The following is a 19,204-nucleotide window of genomic DNA, read 5'->3' as shown; positions in this document are numbered from 1 at the left end:
GCCCGTTGTCCTGCGTATGGTGAGGCACCCACCGTCGTCGCATGGCGTTCAGTCCGCAGTTTCCTCAGCAGCGACTCGTCAACGATCCGATTAGCGATCAGGACTTGGTGCGGAGGCTCTTCGCGTGTACCTCGTCAAAGTATCAAGCGACTATCAAGGTATCGATCGGCACGCGGCCAGGCGCAAGCGACCAATCCGACTGCGCCGAAAGCAGTCCGCAGAAGTAGACGCGCGCGACGGTTGTCACCTCTACAGAGTAGTACACTGGCACCGAGTGTTTCGAGTCGAGCTCGTGCGGTTCACTCTTGCGATGGATGGTCTCGGACGTCGTACGTAGCTTCGGAGATCGCCACCATTGTACCCATGCCGATCCTTCGTCCAGTGGAAGAATGCTATGGCAGTCGTGAGCCACCACTCCAGCTCCTTGCATTGCTTCGATAGCGAGCAAAGCTACCATCAAATCGCCTCTTTTTCTTTGCGAGAGTCGGGTCTACTAGCTACTGACTTCGCTCCAGTGACCGAGCCAGGTGGGCGAGTGCCCGGGACATGGCTTCGCGCTCGCTGGTTCGGAACGACTTGGTACCGAGGTTGGAGAGCGCGCGCATGTCCGTGTCTTTGCTATCTGGCTCGAGCTCGATGAACGCAGCTTCCGGGTAGAGCGCTCTAAGCAATCCTGCATGACGACAAACATCCACAATGTATGAGACATGTACCGAATCTCGGCCTCGACTTCCTGAACTTCCTTCTCGACGAGGCGCGTGACGTCTTCAGCGTACCAGGCAAGGAGAAGCGGCAGGTCGGCCTTGAGGTCCTTGGCCTCGAGGAACACGGGTTTGTAGCTACGCGCCTCTATTTCACCCGATGCGCGTGGGCCGCGACGTACATTTCAAGCAGCTGCGCCGCCATGTAAGTGCCGTCAAAGTCGACTTCCGCCTAGTAGGTATCTCCTTCAGTGACCAAAAGGATGACGAGATGCACATACCTTGAAGCTAAACGTGGACGGCCCGACCCACTGCGACTGCACCGCGTACACGTTGTCGATGGACGGCCGCGAGAGCAGAAGTGCCTTGATGCCTTGCTCGATCTCTACGCGACAGGATAGAATATCACACCATCGCATCGCAGGCCACGCACCCGCGTCGACAGATTGGCCCAAAAGGAAGCGCTGGTTCATGCGAATGAGCGAGACGGCGACGCCGCCTAGGAGACAGCCGATCCCGATACTCGCCGCGCTGTCCCAGAACGGGTTGCCGGTGACGTAGCTGGCGCCGATACCGCCAAGCGCGATCACAACGCCCGTGCACGCCGCGAGGTCTTCGAGGAGCACGGCCATCATGAAGGGGTCCTTGATCGTCTTGACGTGCTCGTAGAGCGAGACGTCTTTGGGCTTGGTCGCGCGCAGCTCCCGAACGGCGCGCGAGAGCACGTATCCGTCGATGCCGAACGACGCAGCGAGGACCGCCCAGACCTCCCACGTCAAGACGAGCTCGTCGGGCGTCGGCGGGTGGACGAGGCATTGGATCCCTATACCATAGTTTGAGGTGTGATGACAAGCTCGGTAGATGGCACACCGTGGCTCACGGTGGCGCCGGCGCCGAGCCAGAAGATTCCGAGCGCCGAAATGAGCGACCAAAAGTACGCAGCGCGGCCATAGCCGTACTGGTGCTTCTTATCGGGCTGGAAGGAGGCTTGGCGCAGGCCAAGAATGAGAAGGCCTTGGTTGCCCGTGTCGACGAGCGAGTGGATCGACTCGGACAGAAGTGCGCTCGAGCCCGTCTTGAGGTACGCGAGGAACTTGAGCACGGTGATGGCGGTGTTGCCGACCATGGCGCGGATGACCATGTCCTGCGACGTGTGCTTGAACTGCTTTCCCGGGTAGTAGGCTTTGTTGACGTCTTCGAGTGCGCGAAGTCGCCCGCCTGTAAGCACGTCGACGAGGCCATTGCTGTCTGTTGCTTCCGGGTGCTCCTTGAAGTACTTGGACTGGGCGAGGACCTTTTGCATGAGCGTCTCGACTTCTTTCTGCTCCAGGTCCTCTTCGTCCGTGGACGCATCCGGGTTGCTCGGCACGCTGGGGCCATTGGCATTCCATCGGACGAACGGCAGCGGCTGGAAGCGCCGAAGACGATGGGGCTCCGTCGTCGTGCGCAGAAGCACCTGGCGGCCAAGGCCAAGCGCGGTCGGGAGTCCGCGCCGCCACATGCCTGCCACTGCTCTTGACGTTCACTGCGATTGCGTGCGTCGTGCATATTATTATTCCGCATTTCACGTTTTTCGAATCGACACGAACAATCCCGCATATATTACGTAGTATACATGTGTGAAATCAATAAAAATACACGAAAAAATCGGCCTCAATCTTTCACGACGTCATCTGATTGGCTGGATCGCCATTTTTCGAAGCCGCTAAGATCGTCAATCATTTTGTCCGTGGCGGCGACGAGCCGACGCGAGGCGCATCAAGCTACTGCGGCGCAGTGTACCTACACAACGAGCAGCCTTCGAGGCACTAACTAGATGCGCGGAGCCAGTGTCGTTTTGGCCCTATTTATAGGGCTGTCCCGCTACCATTATAGTGTCGAAACGCGTTATTCGCTCCAACAACCGCCGTGACGGAAAGGCAGTGTGCGTGGATGGCCCGCGGGATGTCGAATCGCACAGTGCCGCTGGACCAGCACGGGTCGTCCAGCATGAGCGGCCGGCACATACACGCTCTGCGCGCCTTTGTCGTCGAGGCGCCCGAGGCACTCTCGGCGGCCTTGGCCTCGAACCGCGTCGAGACTTCGCTCTATACGCCGTACAACTTTTTGGTCAAGAACCTCTTCAAGCAGTTCTCACGCTTTGCCAACCTCTACTTCCTCTTCATCACGATTCTCCAGATCGTGCCGCAGGTCACGCTCTCGAGCGGCATCCCCACGACGATCGTGCCCCTTCTTTTCGTGCTGATCATCAACGCGATCAAAGATCTGATTGAAGACGTCCACCGCCACAACGCCGACCGCATTCAGAACAGCTCCGTGACGCACCAAGTACTGCTGCGTGTATACGCGGTCGATCCTGATGCGTCTCTAGCTCAACGTTGTCTCGATGGCCTTTGAAGTGGTCAAGTGGGAAACCCTTCGCGTTGGCAGCGTTGTCCGCGTCGCCCAAGGCGAAATGATTCCGTCGGATATGATTCTGCTGGGCACGAGCAGCTCGATCGGACAGTGCTTTACAATGACCGCCAACCTGGACGGCGAGACGAACCTCAAGATCCGATGGGTGCCCCCCGAGCTCATGGGCCTCGAGAAAGACCTTTGCGGACCCACACCGTCGACACCGGCGCTCTGGCATCTGGTACTAGAGCGTCATCTGCTTGATTTCCACATCCTTGGGTAGATCCACGGCGCCAAAATCGAAGTTGAAGTGCCGAATCGGCGCCTGGACCGATTCAAAGGCACTGTGATGCCGAAAGCTACCGACACCAAGATCAGCCTCGGCATCTCCAACCTCCTCCTTCGCGGCGTCTTGCTACGCGACACCGAGTGGGTCATCGGGCTCACGGTGCGTCAATTTTTCGGCGACGCGGTCTCTTGACATGATGCTGCGCGTAGATTTATACGGGCGGTGACACCAAGATCCAGCAAAACTCGGGGGAAGCGCCGTTCAAGTCGAGCACGCTCTCGTCGCTGACTAACCGCATGACGCTGCACATCGTCGTCTTGCAGCTTGTGCTTTTGATCATCGCCGTGTGCGTTCAGAGCGCGACGTGGACGTCCCCACCGTATTTGCAGCTCTCGAGCAGCCCGTCGGGGCTCGACTCGTTCTACCTTTTTCTGACCTACATGCTGCTCTTCTCCAACTTTGTGCCGATTTCGCTTCAAGTGACCGTCGATATCACGCGCTTCTTCCAAGCGATCGTGCTGCAGCGAGACGCGGGCATGACGTACGGCGACGTGGGCATTACGGTAACGTGTCTCGACGAGCGCAACCAACATGACAACAATGGTAGGTGCACTCGTCCGACCTGAACGAGGACCTTGGTGCGATTCAACACATCTTTACCGACAAGACGGGCACGCTCACGTGCAATAATATGCAATTTCGTCGGTGTGCGATCGACGGCGTGAGCTACGGCTCCAACGACCCGTATCCGGACCCTTCTCTCTCGCCGCGCATGAATTCGTGCGCCAAGCCGAGCCCTCGCACGTCGTCCTTCTTCCGCAACTACCGCACCAAGGCGCAGCCGACGCTCGTCGACGAGAACTCGCCGCGCCGGTCCGGCATCCACGTCAACATCCACGACAAAGCACTTTTGCTCAAGGTGACGTTGTAGCAGCTCACGCGTGTGACCCACATGGAACCGTAGATGCAAGAGCAGCACGACCCGCGCGCCATCGCGTTCTTTACCAACCTGGCTGTCAACAGCGCGGTGGTACCCGTGGTCGACGCGGCGTCGGGCGAAATTGTTTACTCGTCCATCTCGCCGGACGAAGAGGCGCTCGTGAGCGCCGCCAAGCACTTTGGCATCGTCCTCCTTGCCCACGACACCACCAGCGTCTGCATCCGGCGCTTTGGGCACGATGTCACATTTGACGTGCTCCACGTCTTTGAGTTTTCAAGCGAGCGCAAGAAGAGCTCGATCGTCGTGCGCGAACGCGGCTCCACAGAACTTCTTTTGCTGTGTAAGGGCGCCGACTCGGTCGTGCTGCCAGCTCTGTCGCCAGCGTCCGCCTTGGAAGAAAGTGTTCGGTCGGCGATGAAGCTGCACCTGTCGACGTACGCGGTCGAGGGCCTCCGCGTACTCTGCGTTGCCCAGCGAGAGCTACCCCAGGACGTATACCAGGCGTGGCACGACAAGTACCAAGTGGCCAAGACGTCGTCCGAGTGCTCGGACGAAGACCTCGACCCGATCATCGCCGAGATTGAAACCAACTTGGATCTGGTTGGCATCACAGGTATGAACATGCTGCTCAAAAGAGGAAGCGTACGATGTGTGCAGGCATTGAGGACCGGCTGCAGGACGGTGTGCCTGACGCGCTCGAGTGCTTTCGCCAAGCCCGCATTAAAGTGTGGATGCTCACAGGCGACCGGCCGGACACGGCTGTCAACATTGGTCATGCAACCCGGCTGCTTTCGTCGGACATGAAGCTCTTTCAAATCTCTTCCAAAGGTACGACTCTCCGCTTGTCGACGAGCGTATCGCACGATAGTGCACAGAGCTCGATGCGTCGGCCAAGCCGCCGACCGAGACGATCAGCGATTTGTTTCAGAGCATGCTATTGTCGTCCTCGTCGCAGGAGCTTGCGCTGCTCATGGACGATGTGGCGCTCGAATTCATTTGCGCCCGCGAAGAGCTGCAAAAGGAATGATTGCCGCCTCGAAACGCTGCATGAGCGTCCTCTGCTGCCGCGTCTCGCCAAAGCAAAAGGAGTTTATCGTCGATCTCGTCCGGCGCAAGACGGGCGTGATCACACTCGCGATCGGCGACGGTGCCAACGACGTGCCCATGATCCAGCGGGTCGCTCCTTGATGCTCTCTCTTGCTTCCCTGACTCGACGATGCTGCTGTAGGCACATATCGGCATTGGTATCTCGGGCGCCGAAGGCCAGCAGGCGGCCAACGCCAGCGACTATGCGATTCCCCAGTTTCAGTGCCTCAAGCGCCTCCTCCTAGTCCACGGCCGCTGGATCAACCGGCGGATGGCCATTCTGACGCTCTACATGTTTTACAAGAACGTGCTTCTCGTCTTGCCGCAGTTCTTCTTTGGCATCTACTGTCTCTTCTCGGGCCAGTCGACGTACTACGATCCGCTCTACCAGCTCTTCAACGTGTGGTACACGGCCCTTCCGATCTTGCTCTTTAGCGTCTACGACCAAGATGTGAGTGCGGGCACGTCCCTCGCGTTCCCGACGCTCTACTCGAGTCAGTCGTTTGTGAGCATTCGGCTCTTCTGGATATGGATCGGAGACGCATCCTTCTCGTCGCTCGTTGTTCTTTTCGTGCACGTCGGTGCGTCGATGTATGGACCGATGGCGGCGTCGGGCGGCGACGAAGGGCTCTGGGACTTCGGCTTTGTCATGAACGGCATCGTCGTGCTCATCGCCAACGTTCGGTACGTGCCTTGAACGTATCAATGTATCAATTTTTTTCATCGCGTAGACTCGCGCTCGAAGTCAAGTGCTGGTTTTGGGGCACACTCGGCAGCTTCGTCGTCAGCTTCTTCTTGTACGTGAGCTCGGCGTACGTCTTTTCCAGCATTGTGGCGTTTGGCGCCAATTTCTACGGCGTCGTGTGGCTTGTGCCGAATTTAACCAACGGACTCTTGGCGCTGCTGGCGTGCGTGCTGTGCCTCTTTGGTGTCTTTGCGATGAAAGCGTACGTGACGACGTTTGACCCGCGCCCGTCCGACATTTGCCACGAAATGGACGTCTGCCGCATCCGAGGCGTCGTGCCCGTCCGAACGCGCGCCCCCGACAGCTCCAACGTTCCGTCCTAGTCCGAGTTGACCTTTAACTAACTTATTGAATTCGCTGCGAGATGAGACTGCTCGTTTCGTCGAAAAGTTTGTAAGTTTGTACAGTGCTGGATGCGATTGACGGCTTCGTTGGCAGCGTATTCGCGCATGTTACGTGCATCGAGCGACGACTTGCCTTCATGAATGCTCGGGTTGTCGACCACGCAATAGAAGACGACTAGAGTGCTTTGGCACCGCAGCATAACCGACCACGCGATGGCGACATTGCTGTCCTACCTCAGCTCAAATAAGATCTTGCGGCTCTCCCGTCGCGCTTCCCTCACAAACCAGTGTGGCGTGGAGCTGTAGAGGGTGCTACCCTGACTTGCTCTGGTGTTGATGAAAAATGACACGTTGTAGTAGTATACGAACATATCTGCAGGGCTGCACCATGGCCGCAGCCAGCTCACCGAGCGGCAACTTCAAGATGCCGAAAATAACCAACGGTAATGTGGCATATGCCGACAAATTTCACCAGAAAGGCCATTTCCGGATTGTATCCGTTGCCATGGCGTTCGACGAAGTCCCTGCCGAGGTCCTCGACCTGTACGAGGCGTGGATCGGTAAGACGCTCGTGCCCAAGCCGACCACTGCGCGCGACGGCGATGACGCGACCTGCGTCTACGAAGAAGACATATCGTACTCGCCCTATCGCGTACGCCAACTCGTCCCTTCCGAGGCTCATGCAAATCGATGATGCGTAGATTTGCGTCAACGGGCGTGCGACGCGCGACTTCCACCCGCACCGCCTCAACTTTGACACGGAAAACAACGTTGTCCGGCGCGTCTGGCGCGGCTAATAACCCCCGCTATCAACATCAGCGCTGAACATTCGCTCTCTCCTGTCATGTTAGTTGGCCATGGAGACGCGGGACGAGGTGTAACGCGACTGCCGCCGCGACGAGAAGCGCGACGAGACATATGTCGCTATGTGGCCCTTGAGCTCGTTTGAAACAGTAGAGTACCTTGGCTGTGGATTGTGCCCAAAGGGCGGCGCACGCCAAACGGCCCGAGGTAGCCGGCGCCGTTGAGCAGCAAGTCGTCGGCGCTGAACTGCCCGCCGTACGTCTCTACAAACGCGTGCCATACGTGGCCGAGCGGGTGGTCAAGTAACTGCGGCAGCGTGTGCAGCACGAGCGCCTGAAGCAGCCGCGTCACGAGCGGGTCGTACATGACGTAGAGGTCATCGCTCTTGGAGGCAAGGACGTTGCGCGCAAATGTCATGTCGAGCTCGCCGCGAATGGCCTCGGGCACAAAGGCGCGCATGCATAGCACCGAATCGGTCTGGAGGTACGCATCGTAGAGCGCTTGGGGCGTCGCCACACGCGACTTGATGTCGCGGTAGGCGAGGAGCCATGCGACGGGGAGGAGCTGCACCTGCGTAAATGCTAGGTACGTCGCGGCACCGTCCGGGGTCGCGAGGAAGAGCGCTAGTAAATCGGCGTTGATCGCTTCCCACGACTCCTTGTCCCTAAAGTGAGCGGGCGCGAGCGCCAAGACCGCTTCATGACGACTCCGTAGCACTGGCCGCACGAGGAGCGGCAGGACAACCACATGGACGGCCATGTGCGTGATGCTGGTCGCGAGCGTCGTACGCAGCGTTTCCTTCGTCGATGGCACAACCAAAGCGGCCACGAGGTACCCGACAAAACACGCGGCGATCCCGCGGGCCGCAGACACATAGACGCGCCGCAGTGCAAATGCTTCGTTGACGCTACCTAGGAGGTATCCGAGGAACGTCGTGCCGGCAAGCAAGAAGGCGCACTGAAGCACGGTGACATGCACGAGGTCGGCAGCCAGTGGCGCGGACCAGGATGTCTTGATGCGCCAAAAGGAGGGCTCGGCCGAGAGCAGTATGTGCAGCAGGTACGGCAGCGTCCATAGGATGTGAAGCACAATCGACAAGGCGAGGAGCGGGCGGGGAGCCAAGACGCGCTGGAGGAGCTTGCATCGAGCGACGAAATGATGCGACGGCACGCTTGATTGCATGTTGGTGTGCATGTCGACCGTCCATTTCGACTGAAAGTAGGTGCAAACGAGGACGACATCGGACGAGAAGGCGGCAAACATCGTCCAGAGAAAACTCGCGGTTGCCACGAGCGCGTATGCACCAATCGAGATGGGCCACACATCGTAGATGAGAAGCGCACCGGGGGTTCCGAGGCAGTAGATGCCGCCAAACGTGCTAATGACGACGACGTGGGCGGGGTTGGTCTGTCGCACGGACGGCAAGTGGCGTCGCCGGACAAAGAGCACGAGGAAGAGCGGGATGTACAGGCCAGCTATAAAGTGAACGCACACAACGCTGATTGGCATGTTGTAGCTACTCGAGGCGAACGGACCGCAATTCGGACCAGACCCGCTCGTGTTCATGTTGCGTGTTATACATAGACGCCCATTTTCGGCGCCAACTTTAAAGTGCGCGAACCTCAAGTTCGCCCACAGGCTGGACAACGCCTTTTGCAACACCAATGCTCCCGAGCAAGTGGACATGAAGAAGGATCGCGAGGCACACGCCGGTCCACGACCTGGCGCGGGAGACACATGTGCGAGGTGCGCAAGTTCGCGCATCTGAAGCGCGCCACTCAGATGACCAGCCTATAAATAGACGCCGGATTGCCCATGTTGCACTTGGTCTTGATGCCGGTAGGGTCAGGCAACACGGTGACGCCGTCAGCGTCGTGGAGCCCGTCAGCGTCCGACTACCTCCTCGGTTTTCTCCTCATCTTTATGATCTACATGCCGCTTACGATCGGACTCTTCTATGCGCGGCGCGACCTGCCCTCGATTCGGTATCGAAATCCAATACAAATGACGGTACGCGGACTATCATCCACGAGAGAGCAGCTCAAACGTTGCCGAGCAGATATGTGGTGTCATGGCGACGATCTACTGCTACATTGATCTGCTCTTTGTCCTGCTCGGGTCGGCCCTCGACTGCGGGTTGTACTTGAGCCTCGTCAACGGGCTCTTTCACTTTACGACCTTTGGCGTCTTCCTCTCCGAGGTTGCGGTCGTGGCGACTTTTTATCTCACGGAGCTTCTCGTGCAAATCCACACGGAAGGCCACACTCCCCAGCAAGCGCGGCTTCTGCACATCGCCCTGCAGTCGCGCACACTCACGGGTACGTCGAGCAGCAGCGATGAAAAGTGGTCCAACCAACCAACGTGCTAGTCGTCTGGGTCCTCGGCCATGGCCTCTGGAGTGCGCCGTCGCTGGGCTTGCTCTACTCGTTTGCGGATGCGTTGGCAAATGCGACGGTCGCCGAGTGCCCCGCGGTGCCGCAGACCGCCACGAAAGCGTTGGGCCTCGTGCAGCTCGGCCTTCTACTCTGCCTCGGCGGTATCGCGACGTACTTTGTGAGCAATTTGGTCGACAACTTTGGGCTACGGGCGTCCTACCTGCACGCGCACAAGCTGTGGTGCGTCTGTTACATCGGGTCGATCGGCCTCTTTGTCTTCCGCGACAACGACGTCGTCCTCAACTACAAGCTCGACCCAGCCCTCTCGGCGATCGGCGTCCAGTCCATTGTCTTTGTGTACATTTTACGGCCGCTCCTACTCAGCTTCAAGGAAAAGCGACACACGCCGCTCGCACGCCTCAATGGCTCGGAGAAGCTCCTTGAAACGTACTTGCTCACGTCAACGGGCTACGCGGCGTTCAGCGCCTTCTGTCGGCAAGAATGCGTTTACGACCAACTCGTCGTGTGGCGCGCGACCGTGCATTACCAGTAGATTCCTCAGTTCTTGGCGATAAAAGTAATCGGATGCTATGGACTAGGGAGGACGAGAGCGACGAGAGCGACCCGCGGTATGTGTACCGGCGGTACTTGCGCCATGACGCACCGCTGCCGCTGCGGCGCATGAGTGCACGCCTCAAGGACCTTTATTTTGGCTTGTTTGAAGCCAACCGCAAGTACCACGTCGACGTGGCCGACCAAGACATTGAGCGCGTCTGGTTTGTGCCACTGCGCGAAGAGCTTCTGCGAGGCCTCGTGGCCGACGTTCTCCCGCACTTCCAGGTGGACGCGCTCGGCGCGGATTGGGCGAGCTTTCTCCATCGCGAGCAAGCGACACAGGCGCTCGATTTGGTGCTCAAGCAAGTCGACGACAAGCCCGAAGAGGTCGAGAAGGTGCTTGCGCCGCAGAAGAAGCACCGACGGTCGACGCTCAAGACCTTTCCAGTGCTGCCCACGATCCAAAGCGGCTGCGAGTTCGAGTCGCCGCGACCCCACAACAGCAACGAGTCGTCGTAGAAAGTTCTCGTGGTCGTATTATTTATGCAGAAATCCAGAAAATCACCGCCGCTTAGCGCACGAGCGCGAGAAGCGAGAGCATGGCGACGGACGCTGCGAGAGTCGCTGTCGACGCAGCGTTGCTGTCGCCCACGTTACCGGTCGCCGACCCCGCGGTGCTTGTCGCCTTTTGCAGCGTCGGAAAGGGCGCGACGCCGGCGGGGCGCACGACGCAGTCGGCGGCGGGCGACGTGCAGACGGTGCAGACTTGGGCGAGGAGGCGGCGCCGGCAGCCAAACTGCGCCGACGAGCAGAGCGGGTTGTTGAGGTAGCACGGCGGGTTGGCCGCCTGGAGCGACGCAACCGACGGCAGCGGCTTCATGTTGGCGCCCTTCACCGGGTCCGCGACCACGGAGGCGTAGAGGTCAATCATGGCCTGGCTGCGGGCCGTGTTGGCGCTGGTGTTGAGAAGATCGCTCCAGAACGGAAGGTGCTTGCCCGTTACCGAGTTGTACTCGACGCCATCGGCGAGGCAGAACTCGTTGCGACTCGTGTATGGCTTGCTCGTCTGCGGGTTGGTGAGGCTCGTGATGCCAACGAGGTCGTCGAGACTAATGTAGCCCAAGATCGAATGCGAGTACGTGCACTTGACACCGTCGGGGAGGACGCCGAAGGGGCACTCGCCGCCTTTCTGGACCGTGCGGCACGCGTCCGTCTTGGCCGTGAACGACTGCGTCATGCAGCTGCCCGGGAACGAGAACCAGACATTATCTGGGTACGGCGCTTTCGGGTTGTCGACACGGTTCTCGCCGCCAATGCACGGACCAATGTTGGGCTGGCCGTTGCCGCCAAAGAGCTGCAGACACGCCTTGGGCAGCGTCGTGCCCGACGTCGGCGTGCACATGCCGTTATCCATCGCCAAGAACGGGCAGTACTCGGGGTACACGGACGTGTCGGTCGCATACTGCGCGACTCCAAACGTCGGCTGCACAATGTGCATGTCGAAGAACCACACGTAGCTCATGTTGGTCTTCCGGAGGCAGCCGGGCACGATGCCCTGGTCGATCCCTTCCGACTGCACGTACATGAGCGCGCCTTCGACCGACGCCGTGTTGACCGTATCCAGCGTCGCGCGGTACTGGTCGGCAAACGTCTTGATGTTGTTGTTGTAGCGTGAGGAGACCCACGCCTGGTTGGCTTCGTCCCAGACGGGCACGACCGAGACGACGCGGGCTTGGATCGAGCGTACGGACGTCATCGCCCACTCGTTCTGCGCGTCGGCCGCGCCAGCGAGGAGGCTCATCGCGACAAGACAGCGCGTCTTCATGCTGAAGCAGGTCGAAGCAAAATGGACCACGTGGGCCGCGTCGTTTCACAAGCATCGAACATTCGCTGCGCCACGTCAGGTCGACCCCTCTTGGGGTTTGTATACTTGTAAAACCGCTCAAAGAGCATCTCTTGTGAAAACGCATACCAACGTACAGTAAATAGTCGAAGAAATCCATTAAATGCTGTCATGTCACTACCAAAACCTCTGTAATCGGATGTTGAAGTTGCATGTTTAGAATGTCGTGACCATGGTGGTTGCAGAAAGGTCGTCGAAGAACAAGTGGCATGCAAGATCGCAGCGCCTCCGAGCCAACCGGCGTCACCTGCATGACGACGGTTGCGGCCGACAGTTCTCGACGGCGACTGCGTGATGGTTGCGGTTAACTGGACAGCTCCAGTTCTCGGCGGCGATTTGGGTTGCCGTGGGAACGGCAGCAAGGGCAGCTGCGACGGAAAGCTGGACACTAGGAAGCCCATGCCACCCTGCTGCATCTGAAGCCAGAATTGAGCTGGCAAGCTCGCGCGACAAGTACAACTCAAGTCGAGACGAATACGTATTATCAAATGTTTAGTTTCTTTACATCATCATCGCGAACGCGCCAACGAGAGCCGCGCCCGAGAGAGCGAGCGAGGCGGCCGAGCTGGTACCGCCGTTGCCGTTGCCACCAGTGCCGGGGACGAGCGTCTTGCCACTGGCATCCGTGGGGGCGGGCGGGGTGTACTGCTTCTTGAGCGTGAGCGGGACCGCGTTCGGGGCATTGGCAGGCATGACCACGCAGTCGGGCGCAGCCGTCGTGCACACTTCGCAGATCTGGGCCATGAGCTTGCGGCGGCAGCCGAACGTCGCCTTGGCGCAGATCGGGCTGTTGGCGTAGCAAGGCGGGTTAAGCTTCGTGAGGTCCGAGGCCTTGGGGAGGGGCTTCATGTGCTTGGCGTCGCCGGCGCCCGTCGTGAGGAGGTCGTTGTAAAAGTCCAGTAAAAGTCCAGCATCTTCTGTGTGCGCTCCTGGTTGGCCGTCATGTTAAGCGGGTCGTTCCAGAACGTCAAGTCCGACTTTTGGCGTTGAAATCGTACTCGATCTTGGAGTCCTTGCAAAACTCGACGCGGTTCTTGTACGGCTGCATCGTCTGCGAGCTCGTCATGTTGGTGATACCGACAAGGTCGTCAATGAAGAGGTAGCCGAGCACCTCGTACGAGTACGTGCACGTGACACCATCGGGCTGCGTGCCAAGGGGGCAGAGACCGCCCTTCTGCGCCTTGCGGCACGCGTCGTCCTTCTGGTCGAAGGTCTTGGTGTAGCACGAGTTCGGGAACGAGAACCAGACGTTGTCCGGGTAGCTACCAAAGTCGTGCGTACCGCGGGTCTCACCGCCAACGTACGGGCCAATGTTGGCCGTGTTCATGAGGCCGCCAAAGTTGAGGCAGTACGGCGAGAGCGTCCCCTTGGCGTCCTTGGGCGTGCAGTAGCCGTTGTCCATCGCGACAAAGTGGCCGTACTCGGGCACAACCGAGTTGTCGTCCTGCGTCTCGGCGATCGCAAACGTCGGCTGGACGATCGTCACGTTCATGAACCAAATGTAGCTCATGTTGGTCTTGCGGCCGCAGTTCACGTCAAATTGCTTGTTGATACCTTCGGTCTGCACGTACATGAGCGCACCCTCGGGCGACGCCGTGTTGACCGTGTCCATCGCAGCGCGGTACTTCTCGGCGAACGTGTTGGTGTTCTTCTTGAGGACGAGGCCAAACTTCTGGTTGGTCTCATCCCACGTCGCCGGGTCCGACTGGACACGCGCCTGGATCGACGTGATCGTCTTCATCGTCCACGCCGGGTTGGACACGGACGGCGTCGGCGCGGGCGCCGTCTGGGCAGCGACGGCAGCGGCCATGGCAGCGGCGGCGAGGATACGGACCATGATGCGAAGTTGCGACGGCCGGTGGAAAGCAAAAGTGGGCGGTTCGACACGCTGTCGAACGAACATTACACGCCCGGCCTTTCCCGTACATGGTACAGAATGTACGCTTTCTCCCATTGTTCGTATGCGCAAGGACGTACGGCTCTCCGTACGTACGTGTCTCACACCCGACGACTCGCCTATACCCGCCGCGCGCCAGCGGCTCGTTCGCTTCGGGCCCGACGGTGTGAGTAACTGGGCGCGACCTCCGAGCTCCGAGTCGCCAGCCATCTCGGCCGCAACGGCCGCCTCCGACGACAACGAGGACGGGGCCACGGTAATGTGGCTATGGCTGTCGCCTCCGATCAGGCTGCTCGTTGGGTGCCATCATCCATGTCCACACGCACGATTGACCACGCGCGTGTGTTCCTTGTGGGTACCAAGTCGATGCGTATCTGGATTAGTTTTTGATACTACGCTTACATTGCTAGTCGTCGACGAGCACAAATTTCTCCATAAACTCGATGAAGCGGTTGCCGTACAAGTCGGGGTCCACGGACGAGATCTCCTTGGCGTTGTGCTGGAGGCCCTTGATGAGCGTCTCGGCGCGCTTCTGCATGTTGTACTGCTGCAGAATGTCGATGATCCCTGATATAATACAAATATGGCTGGTTTGCGATCGACGGGAAGAGGAGGCGCACCGACAAAGTAGACAAAGCCGTTCTTCTTCCCGGATGCGCGCCGGCCGCGGATGCCGCCGAGGTCCTTGCAGAAGATCGACCCGGTCGGCTCCTTGTTGACAGGATCCACGCGTGGCGACCTACGAGCAAAGACACGCTGTTACGCGACTGCGTTGCAACGACCGTGTTTCTCACGTCGGGGGTGGGACGCCAGGATCCAAGGCGCCAAGGTCATCGTCGTCGTCGTCGTCGTCCAGCTGCACGGTCGACTCGGCTGCGCTCCCAAACACAGTCGGCTGTTGCAGCTGCTGCAGCTTCTTTTTTTGCTCGGCCAAGTCGATCTCGGTGGCAAGCCTAGGAGCATGCCCATCATTTAGTGACTGGCCATAACGTATGTAGCATACGTGGCGCCAGGCGCGAGGATCTCTTGGCCGGCATCGTGGATACCCACGAGCAAGCTGTAGTCCATGATCTTCATGCGCTTGAGGAACGCCACGTCCTATTAGTTGGCGTCGTCTCTGCCTCTCTTGATGAGGATCGTCGGTGTACCTTGCGAAGCTGCTCGAGCATCATGGCCCGCCGAGCCGGCCCGAGCGAGAGATGGATCTGCTCCTCGATGAGGTCGTTGTCCTTGAGGACGCCGCGGCGCTTCTTCTCGTCCGGCGACGCGTTCCGGCCGACGGTCGAGCCCTTGAGGTCAAAGCGCAGGTGGATCTCCTTGGGCGTATTGAAGACGCTGGCCATAATGACAAAGTGCATTTGTGTCTTGAGGTGGTGCATCTTGACGCGGTGCATGCCGTAAAAGCGCGTCACGAGCGTGTTTGGGTTCTCCATCACAAACTAGTCTTGTGTAGGAGGCCACTTGTATTTCGCGTCAAGTGTACCTTGTAGTAGTGGGGTAGAATGCGCCGGAGAAACTTGGACTCGCCTTGCGTCTGCGTCTTGATCATGAAGCGCCCGTCGTGCGAGTAGAAGAAAAATTGGCCCGACTTCGAGTTGGACATGAACTCGATGTAGTTGAAGTCGCCGCAGAGCGTCACGAGGTAGTCGGCCTAGCATACATTTGTAGGCGCAGAAAAGTACATCCTGGAGCGTACACTGTCAATGTCAAAGCGCCGGCGAATCTGCCGAAAAATGTCGGGCGCATAGTCCTGTACATTTGCTTCGAGATGGATTGTCCAATGTCAAGTTGTACCTTGAATTTGAACTCGTGCTTGAGCTTGGACCTCGGGTTCGCGGGGAAGTTACGCTTGTCCACGCGCATAAAGTCGTTCATGGTCAGGCGCTGCTTGAAGAGGTCCATGCTGCCCGCCTGTGTCGTCGTTGTTAGGATCAATTCGATAGCAACAAAATCGTACAGAGGCGAGAATGCCCGTCATCATGCCGTACGTGAGCGTATACTGCTCATGTTGGTCGTGGATTTCGTTGCCGTCGGGCTTTTTGAACGCAGCCGTCGGCGACGTCAAGAGTGTGCCATGCCTAGGAAGCCATCGTTCCGATGCGGCGATGCAGGAAGCTGCGTTGTACCGCGCGCGCTGGATCTGGTTGGTCATGTCGATGGCCTTGGCTGCCGGCGAGCCTGGCCGCGACACGAGCATATCGTGGCCCAGCACGTCGCCTTGGCTGAGCTTGAGCGAGGCGTCACTGACGGACCGGCGCTTTCCCAGAGGAAAAGGCGGTTTGGCTTCGTGGATGTCGATGCTCAGATGCGGCTTGCTGCTGCGGCGTCCGACGGCGTGTTCGTTGTCGTCGACGCTGCGGCCATCTGCGCGCTTGAGTCCGGCGTCGTCGAGGAGCGAGCCCGCCGACTTGTGCGAGGTGAGCGTCGGTCGGCGCGGTGGCTCCCGCGGCTTGATCTCCATCTCGGCAATGGCTCGAGACGTCGAGTTTGCCGTTGAGGTTGCCGTTGCGTGGTGGAATGGCTAAAAATACCCTCCAATCAAATGCCGGTATCCGACGACGACGCAGAGTGATTGGCCCGCTCGGACGTGGCGCTCGGACGTGGCCGCCGTCCCGCAACCCCTTGTGCACCCAAGGGCTACGACAACGAGCTCGACACCTCGCTGGTATCACCTCCGACACGCCTATGCGCGGTTATAGCTCCGGCGTAGCAGCCCCACCTTTGGCCACATGGTCGTACTGGATCTAAAAAACACATGCAAACTTCTCTTCGAACACAAGATTCGCTTCTTGCTGGCAGTTGCAGCGGCGCCCAAGACCGCGCTTCGAGCTAGCAGCTTTGAACGAGCTTTGGTATAGCGTAGTACTACCCATAGTGCGCATCACCAACACCATCCTGATCGTACGTTCTCGAGGAATCGAGCAGTTGCCGCATCCAAGCACTCCCTCCGTTTCATCACTCGGTGCGAGCGACAACCCAGATCCCTTGGACGGTTTGTAGCGCGCGAGCTGGAAGGGTGATTCGTATATTCTCGACTCCTTCCGTAGGATGAAGTCGTTGGTATAGAAATTGCCGCCAGCGGTTTCAGTCCCAAGAATATTCGGTTGCCCAAAAATACTTAACTAGACAGGCGGATAGAGCAATTTGGCATGGCGGACGCTGTCGGAACGGCCGTGTGGGTGCCGCACGAGAACGTCGTGTGGAAGAAGGCGACGGTCGTCCAGAAGCTCTCGGAGACTTCCGTGCAAGTGCGCTTTGTCGAGGACGAGGATGCGTACGACCGTGAGATCGGCACCACAAAGACCTTTGACGTGCGCGAGATCGCCAAGCTCGCGGGCGAGGTCTCGGCCACCGCGATGCCCATCTGCAACTCGTTCGAGAAGCTCGGCGTCGACGACATGTGCACGCTCAACCATTTGCACGAGCCGGCGGTCTTGAAGAATCTCCAGCTACGCCACGCGCAGAGCATCCCGTATACGTACACGGGCCAGATCTGCATTGCAGTCAACCCGTACAAGTGGCTCGACCTCTACAGCGAGGTAGGCTGATGGTATATGATCCTTGCCATGAGCCACGGTATGTGTCTAGGGGCTATACCCCAAGTACTTGGAGCAGCCAAAAACGTCGCTGCCTCCGCACCCGTTCGCCCTCTCGTCGCATGCTTACCTCGACATGCGCAAGCACCGCATCGAGCAGAGTATCCTCGTGAGCGGCGAGTCGGGCGCTGGTAAGACGGAGACGGTCAAGATCATGATGCACCACTTGGCGTCCGTGTCCGGCGGCGGCGAGAAGGGCTCGACCGTCATTGACCAGGTCCTCAAGTCCAACCCGCTCCTCGAAGCCTTTGGTAACGCCAAGACCAAGCGCAACGACAACAGTTCGCGCTTTGGCAAGTTTGCGCAGCTGCAGTTTGATGCGAGCGGGTACCTCATTGGAGCGCGCTGCGAGACGTACTTGCTCGAGAAGAGCCGCGTCGTCGGCCAGACCCAGGGCGAGCGCAACTACCACATTTTCTACCAAGTGTTTTCGCTCGCGTCGGAGCTCAAGAAGTCGCTCTTCCTCGAGGGTAACGTCGCCGACTACAACTTTGTCAAGGTCGGCGCTGGCTCGCGCGTCGACAACACGGACGACTCTGTGTTTCTCCAAGAGACCAAGGATGCCATGGACACGATCGGGATCGACGACCGCGAGCAGCACGGTATCTTTGAGATCGTCTCGGCCATCTTGAACCTCGGCGAGGTTGAGTTCCGCAAGGAGACGGTAGAAAAATGCTCCGTCTTGAGCCTCGAACGCGTCGAAGCCGTCGCCGCGCTTCTCAACACGGCGGCGTCGGCGCTCCAGGTGACGCTCTGTCAACGAAAGATGACGGCGGGTGGCGAGACGTACATGATTCCCCTCAACGTGGACCAAGCGGCGGACCTCCGTGACGCGTTCGCGAAAGGCATGTACTCGCACCTCTTCGACTGGCTCGTCGGGCGCATCAACCGCGCGATCTGCTCGACCAAGAACGTCGCGTCGCACATTGGTCTCCTCGACATCTTTGGCTTCGAGTCGTTCGACCACAACGGGTTTGAGCAGCTCTGCATCAACTACGCCAACGAGAAGCTGCAGCAAAAGTTCAACAGCGACATCTTCAAGACCGTCCAGGCCGAGTACGTCGAAGAGGGCATCCCGTTGGACTTGGTGACGTTCGAGGACAACCAGCCGATCCTCGACCTCATCGAAGGCAAGCTCGGCATCGTCGACCTCCTCAACGAGACGTGCTTGCAGCCAAAAGGCTCGGACAGCATGTTTGTCAACAAGGTGCACGAGGCATTTTGCATCGCACAAGAGCATCGACCGCGTTCGAATGGACCCGATGCAGTTCAAGATCGTCCACTACGCGGGCGACGTGACGTACGACGGATCGCACTTTCTGGATAAGAACAAAGACACCCTTCCGTCGGACCTCCTCGAGCTCCTCGCGTCGAGCCAGTCGTCGTTCATCCGCGACGTCTTCCCCGAGCTCTCGGCCAAAGAGACGCCCAAGACGACCCCAGGCGGGCGAGGTCCACCCAAGTCGGCGCCGCGCCGCCAAGGCTTCCTCGTCGGCAACACGATCGCGGGTTCGTTCCGGAAGCAGCTCGGCGAGCTCATGGACCAGATCGCCAAGACGTCGACGCAGTACGTCC

At 59.0% G+C, this 19,204-nt stretch overlaps 10 protein-coding genes across 10 annotated transcripts in view; 5 read left to right on the top strand and 5 right to left on the bottom strand.

The window, feature by feature from the left end:
- Nucleotides 1-453: 453 nt before the first annotated feature.
- SPRG_08039 (hypothetical protein) lies at nt 454-2,222 on the bottom strand. Its single transcript, XM_012347384.1, has 6 exons — nt 1,572-2,222; nt 1,135-1,524; nt 983-1,086; nt 884-933; nt 714-839; nt 454-663 (listed from the first exon to the last, which is right to left on the bottom strand). The coding sequence occupies exons 1-6, from the start codon at nt 2,200-2,202 to the stop codon at nt 498-500; spliced, it is 1,467 nt and encodes a 488-aa protein (XP_012202774.1). The 5' UTR covers nt 2,203-2,222; the 3' UTR covers nt 454-497.
- A 379-nt stretch (nt 2,223-2,601) lies between these two features.
- SPRG_08038 (hypothetical protein) lies at nt 2,602-5,351 on the top strand (the record flags this gene model as incomplete). Its single annotated transcript, XM_012347383.1, has 8 exons — nt 2,602-3,029; nt 3,073-3,336; nt 3,379-3,543; nt 3,594-3,947; nt 3,992-4,303; nt 4,349-4,937; nt 4,982-5,152; nt 5,200-5,351. Exons 1-8 carry the CDS (start codon nt 2,634-2,636, stop codon nt 5,349-5,351), a joined length of 2,403 nt encoding a protein of 800 aa, XP_012202773.1. The 5' UTR covers nt 2,602-2,633.
- A 20-nt stretch (nt 5,352-5,371) lies between these two features.
- Nucleotides 5,372-6,478, top strand: SPRG_08037 (hypothetical protein; the record flags this gene model as incomplete). The annotated part of the gene is made up of 3 exons (XM_012347382.1): nt 5,372-5,500; nt 5,553-6,094; nt 6,142-6,478. The coding sequence occupies 3 exons, from the start codon at nt 5,372-5,374 to the stop codon at nt 6,476-6,478; spliced, it is 1,008 nt and encodes a 335-aa protein (XP_012202772.1).
- A 504-nt stretch (nt 6,479-6,982) lies between these two features.
- On the top strand, nt 6,983-7,339 carry SPRG_08036 (hypothetical protein). Its single transcript, XM_012347381.1, has 2 exons — nt 6,983-7,151; nt 7,201-7,339. Exons 1-2 carry the CDS (start codon nt 7,005-7,007, stop codon nt 7,294-7,296), a joined length of 243 nt encoding a protein of 80 aa, XP_012202771.1. The 5' UTR covers nt 6,983-7,004; the 3' UTR covers nt 7,297-7,339.
- Nucleotides 7,340-7,346: 7 nt separating this feature from the next.
- On the bottom strand, nt 7,347-8,869 carry SPRG_08035 (hypothetical protein; the record flags this gene model as incomplete). Its single annotated transcript, XM_012347380.1, has 2 exons — nt 7,347-7,423; nt 7,462-8,869. The coding sequence occupies 2 exons, from the start codon at nt 8,867-8,869 to the stop codon at nt 7,347-7,349; spliced, it is 1,485 nt and encodes a 494-aa protein (XP_012202770.1).
- Nucleotides 8,870-9,118: 249 nt separating this feature from the next.
- SPRG_08034 (hypothetical protein) lies at nt 9,119-10,752 on the top strand (the record flags this gene model as incomplete). The annotated part of the gene is made up of 4 exons (XM_012347379.1): nt 9,119-9,313; nt 9,363-9,621; nt 9,672-10,227; nt 10,278-10,752. The coding sequence occupies 4 exons, from the start codon at nt 9,119-9,121 to the stop codon at nt 10,750-10,752; spliced, it is 1,485 nt and encodes a 494-aa protein (XP_012202769.1).
- Nucleotides 10,744-12,073, bottom strand: SPRG_08033 (hypothetical protein). Its single transcript, XM_012347378.1, has one exon. The coding sequence runs from the start codon at nt 12,056-12,058 to the stop codon at nt 10,805-10,807; it is 1,254 nt and encodes a 417-aa protein (XP_012202768.1). The 5' UTR covers nt 12,059-12,073; the 3' UTR covers nt 10,744-10,804.
- Nucleotides 12,074-12,637: 564 nt separating this feature from the next.
- On the bottom strand, nt 12,638-13,973 carry SPRG_08032 (hypothetical protein; the record flags this gene model as incomplete). The annotated part of the gene is made up of 2 exons (XM_012347377.1): nt 12,638-13,065; nt 13,115-13,973. 2 exons carry the CDS (start codon nt 13,971-13,973, stop codon nt 12,638-12,640), a joined length of 1,287 nt encoding a protein of 428 aa, XP_012202767.1.
- Nucleotides 13,974-14,439: 466 nt separating this feature from the next.
- SPRG_08031 (hypothetical protein) lies at nt 14,440-16,494 on the bottom strand (the record flags this gene model as incomplete). Its single annotated transcript, XM_012347376.1, has 10 exons — nt 14,440-14,600; nt 14,654-14,772; nt 14,828-14,986; nt 15,037-15,131; nt 15,182-15,472; nt 15,517-15,684; nt 15,730-15,783; nt 15,828-15,944; nt 15,991-16,111; nt 16,160-16,494. The coding sequence occupies 10 exons, from the start codon at nt 16,492-16,494 to the stop codon at nt 14,440-14,442; spliced, it is 1,620 nt and encodes a 539-aa protein (XP_012202766.1).
- A 688-nt stretch (nt 16,495-17,182) lies between these two features.
- Nucleotides 17,183-19,204, top strand: part of SPRG_20562 (hypothetical protein) — a gene marked incomplete at both ends in the record, with an annotated part of 3,769 nt that continues 1,747 nt past the window's right edge. The window contains 3 exons of the mRNA XM_012347404.1: nt 17,183-17,572; nt 17,622-18,836; nt 18,865-19,196. Of these exons, the coding sequence (XP_012202794.1) occupies nt 17,183-17,572; nt 17,622-18,836; nt 18,865-19,196 (1,937 nt within the window). The remainder of the gene's footprint in view (nt 17,573-17,621; nt 18,837-18,864; nt 19,197-19,204) is intronic.

The sequence above is a fragment of the Saprolegnia parasitica genome, assembly GCF_000151545.1.
Source record: "Saprolegnia parasitica CBS 223.65 unplaced genomic scaffold supercont2.35, whole genome shotgun sequence".
Classification (NCBI taxonomy): domain Eukaryota; phylum Oomycota; class Saprolegniomycetes; order Saprolegniales; family Saprolegniaceae; genus Saprolegnia; species Saprolegnia parasitica.
Note: the sequence above shows the minus strand (reverse complement) of the source record. Positions and strands in the feature narration are given on the sequence as shown.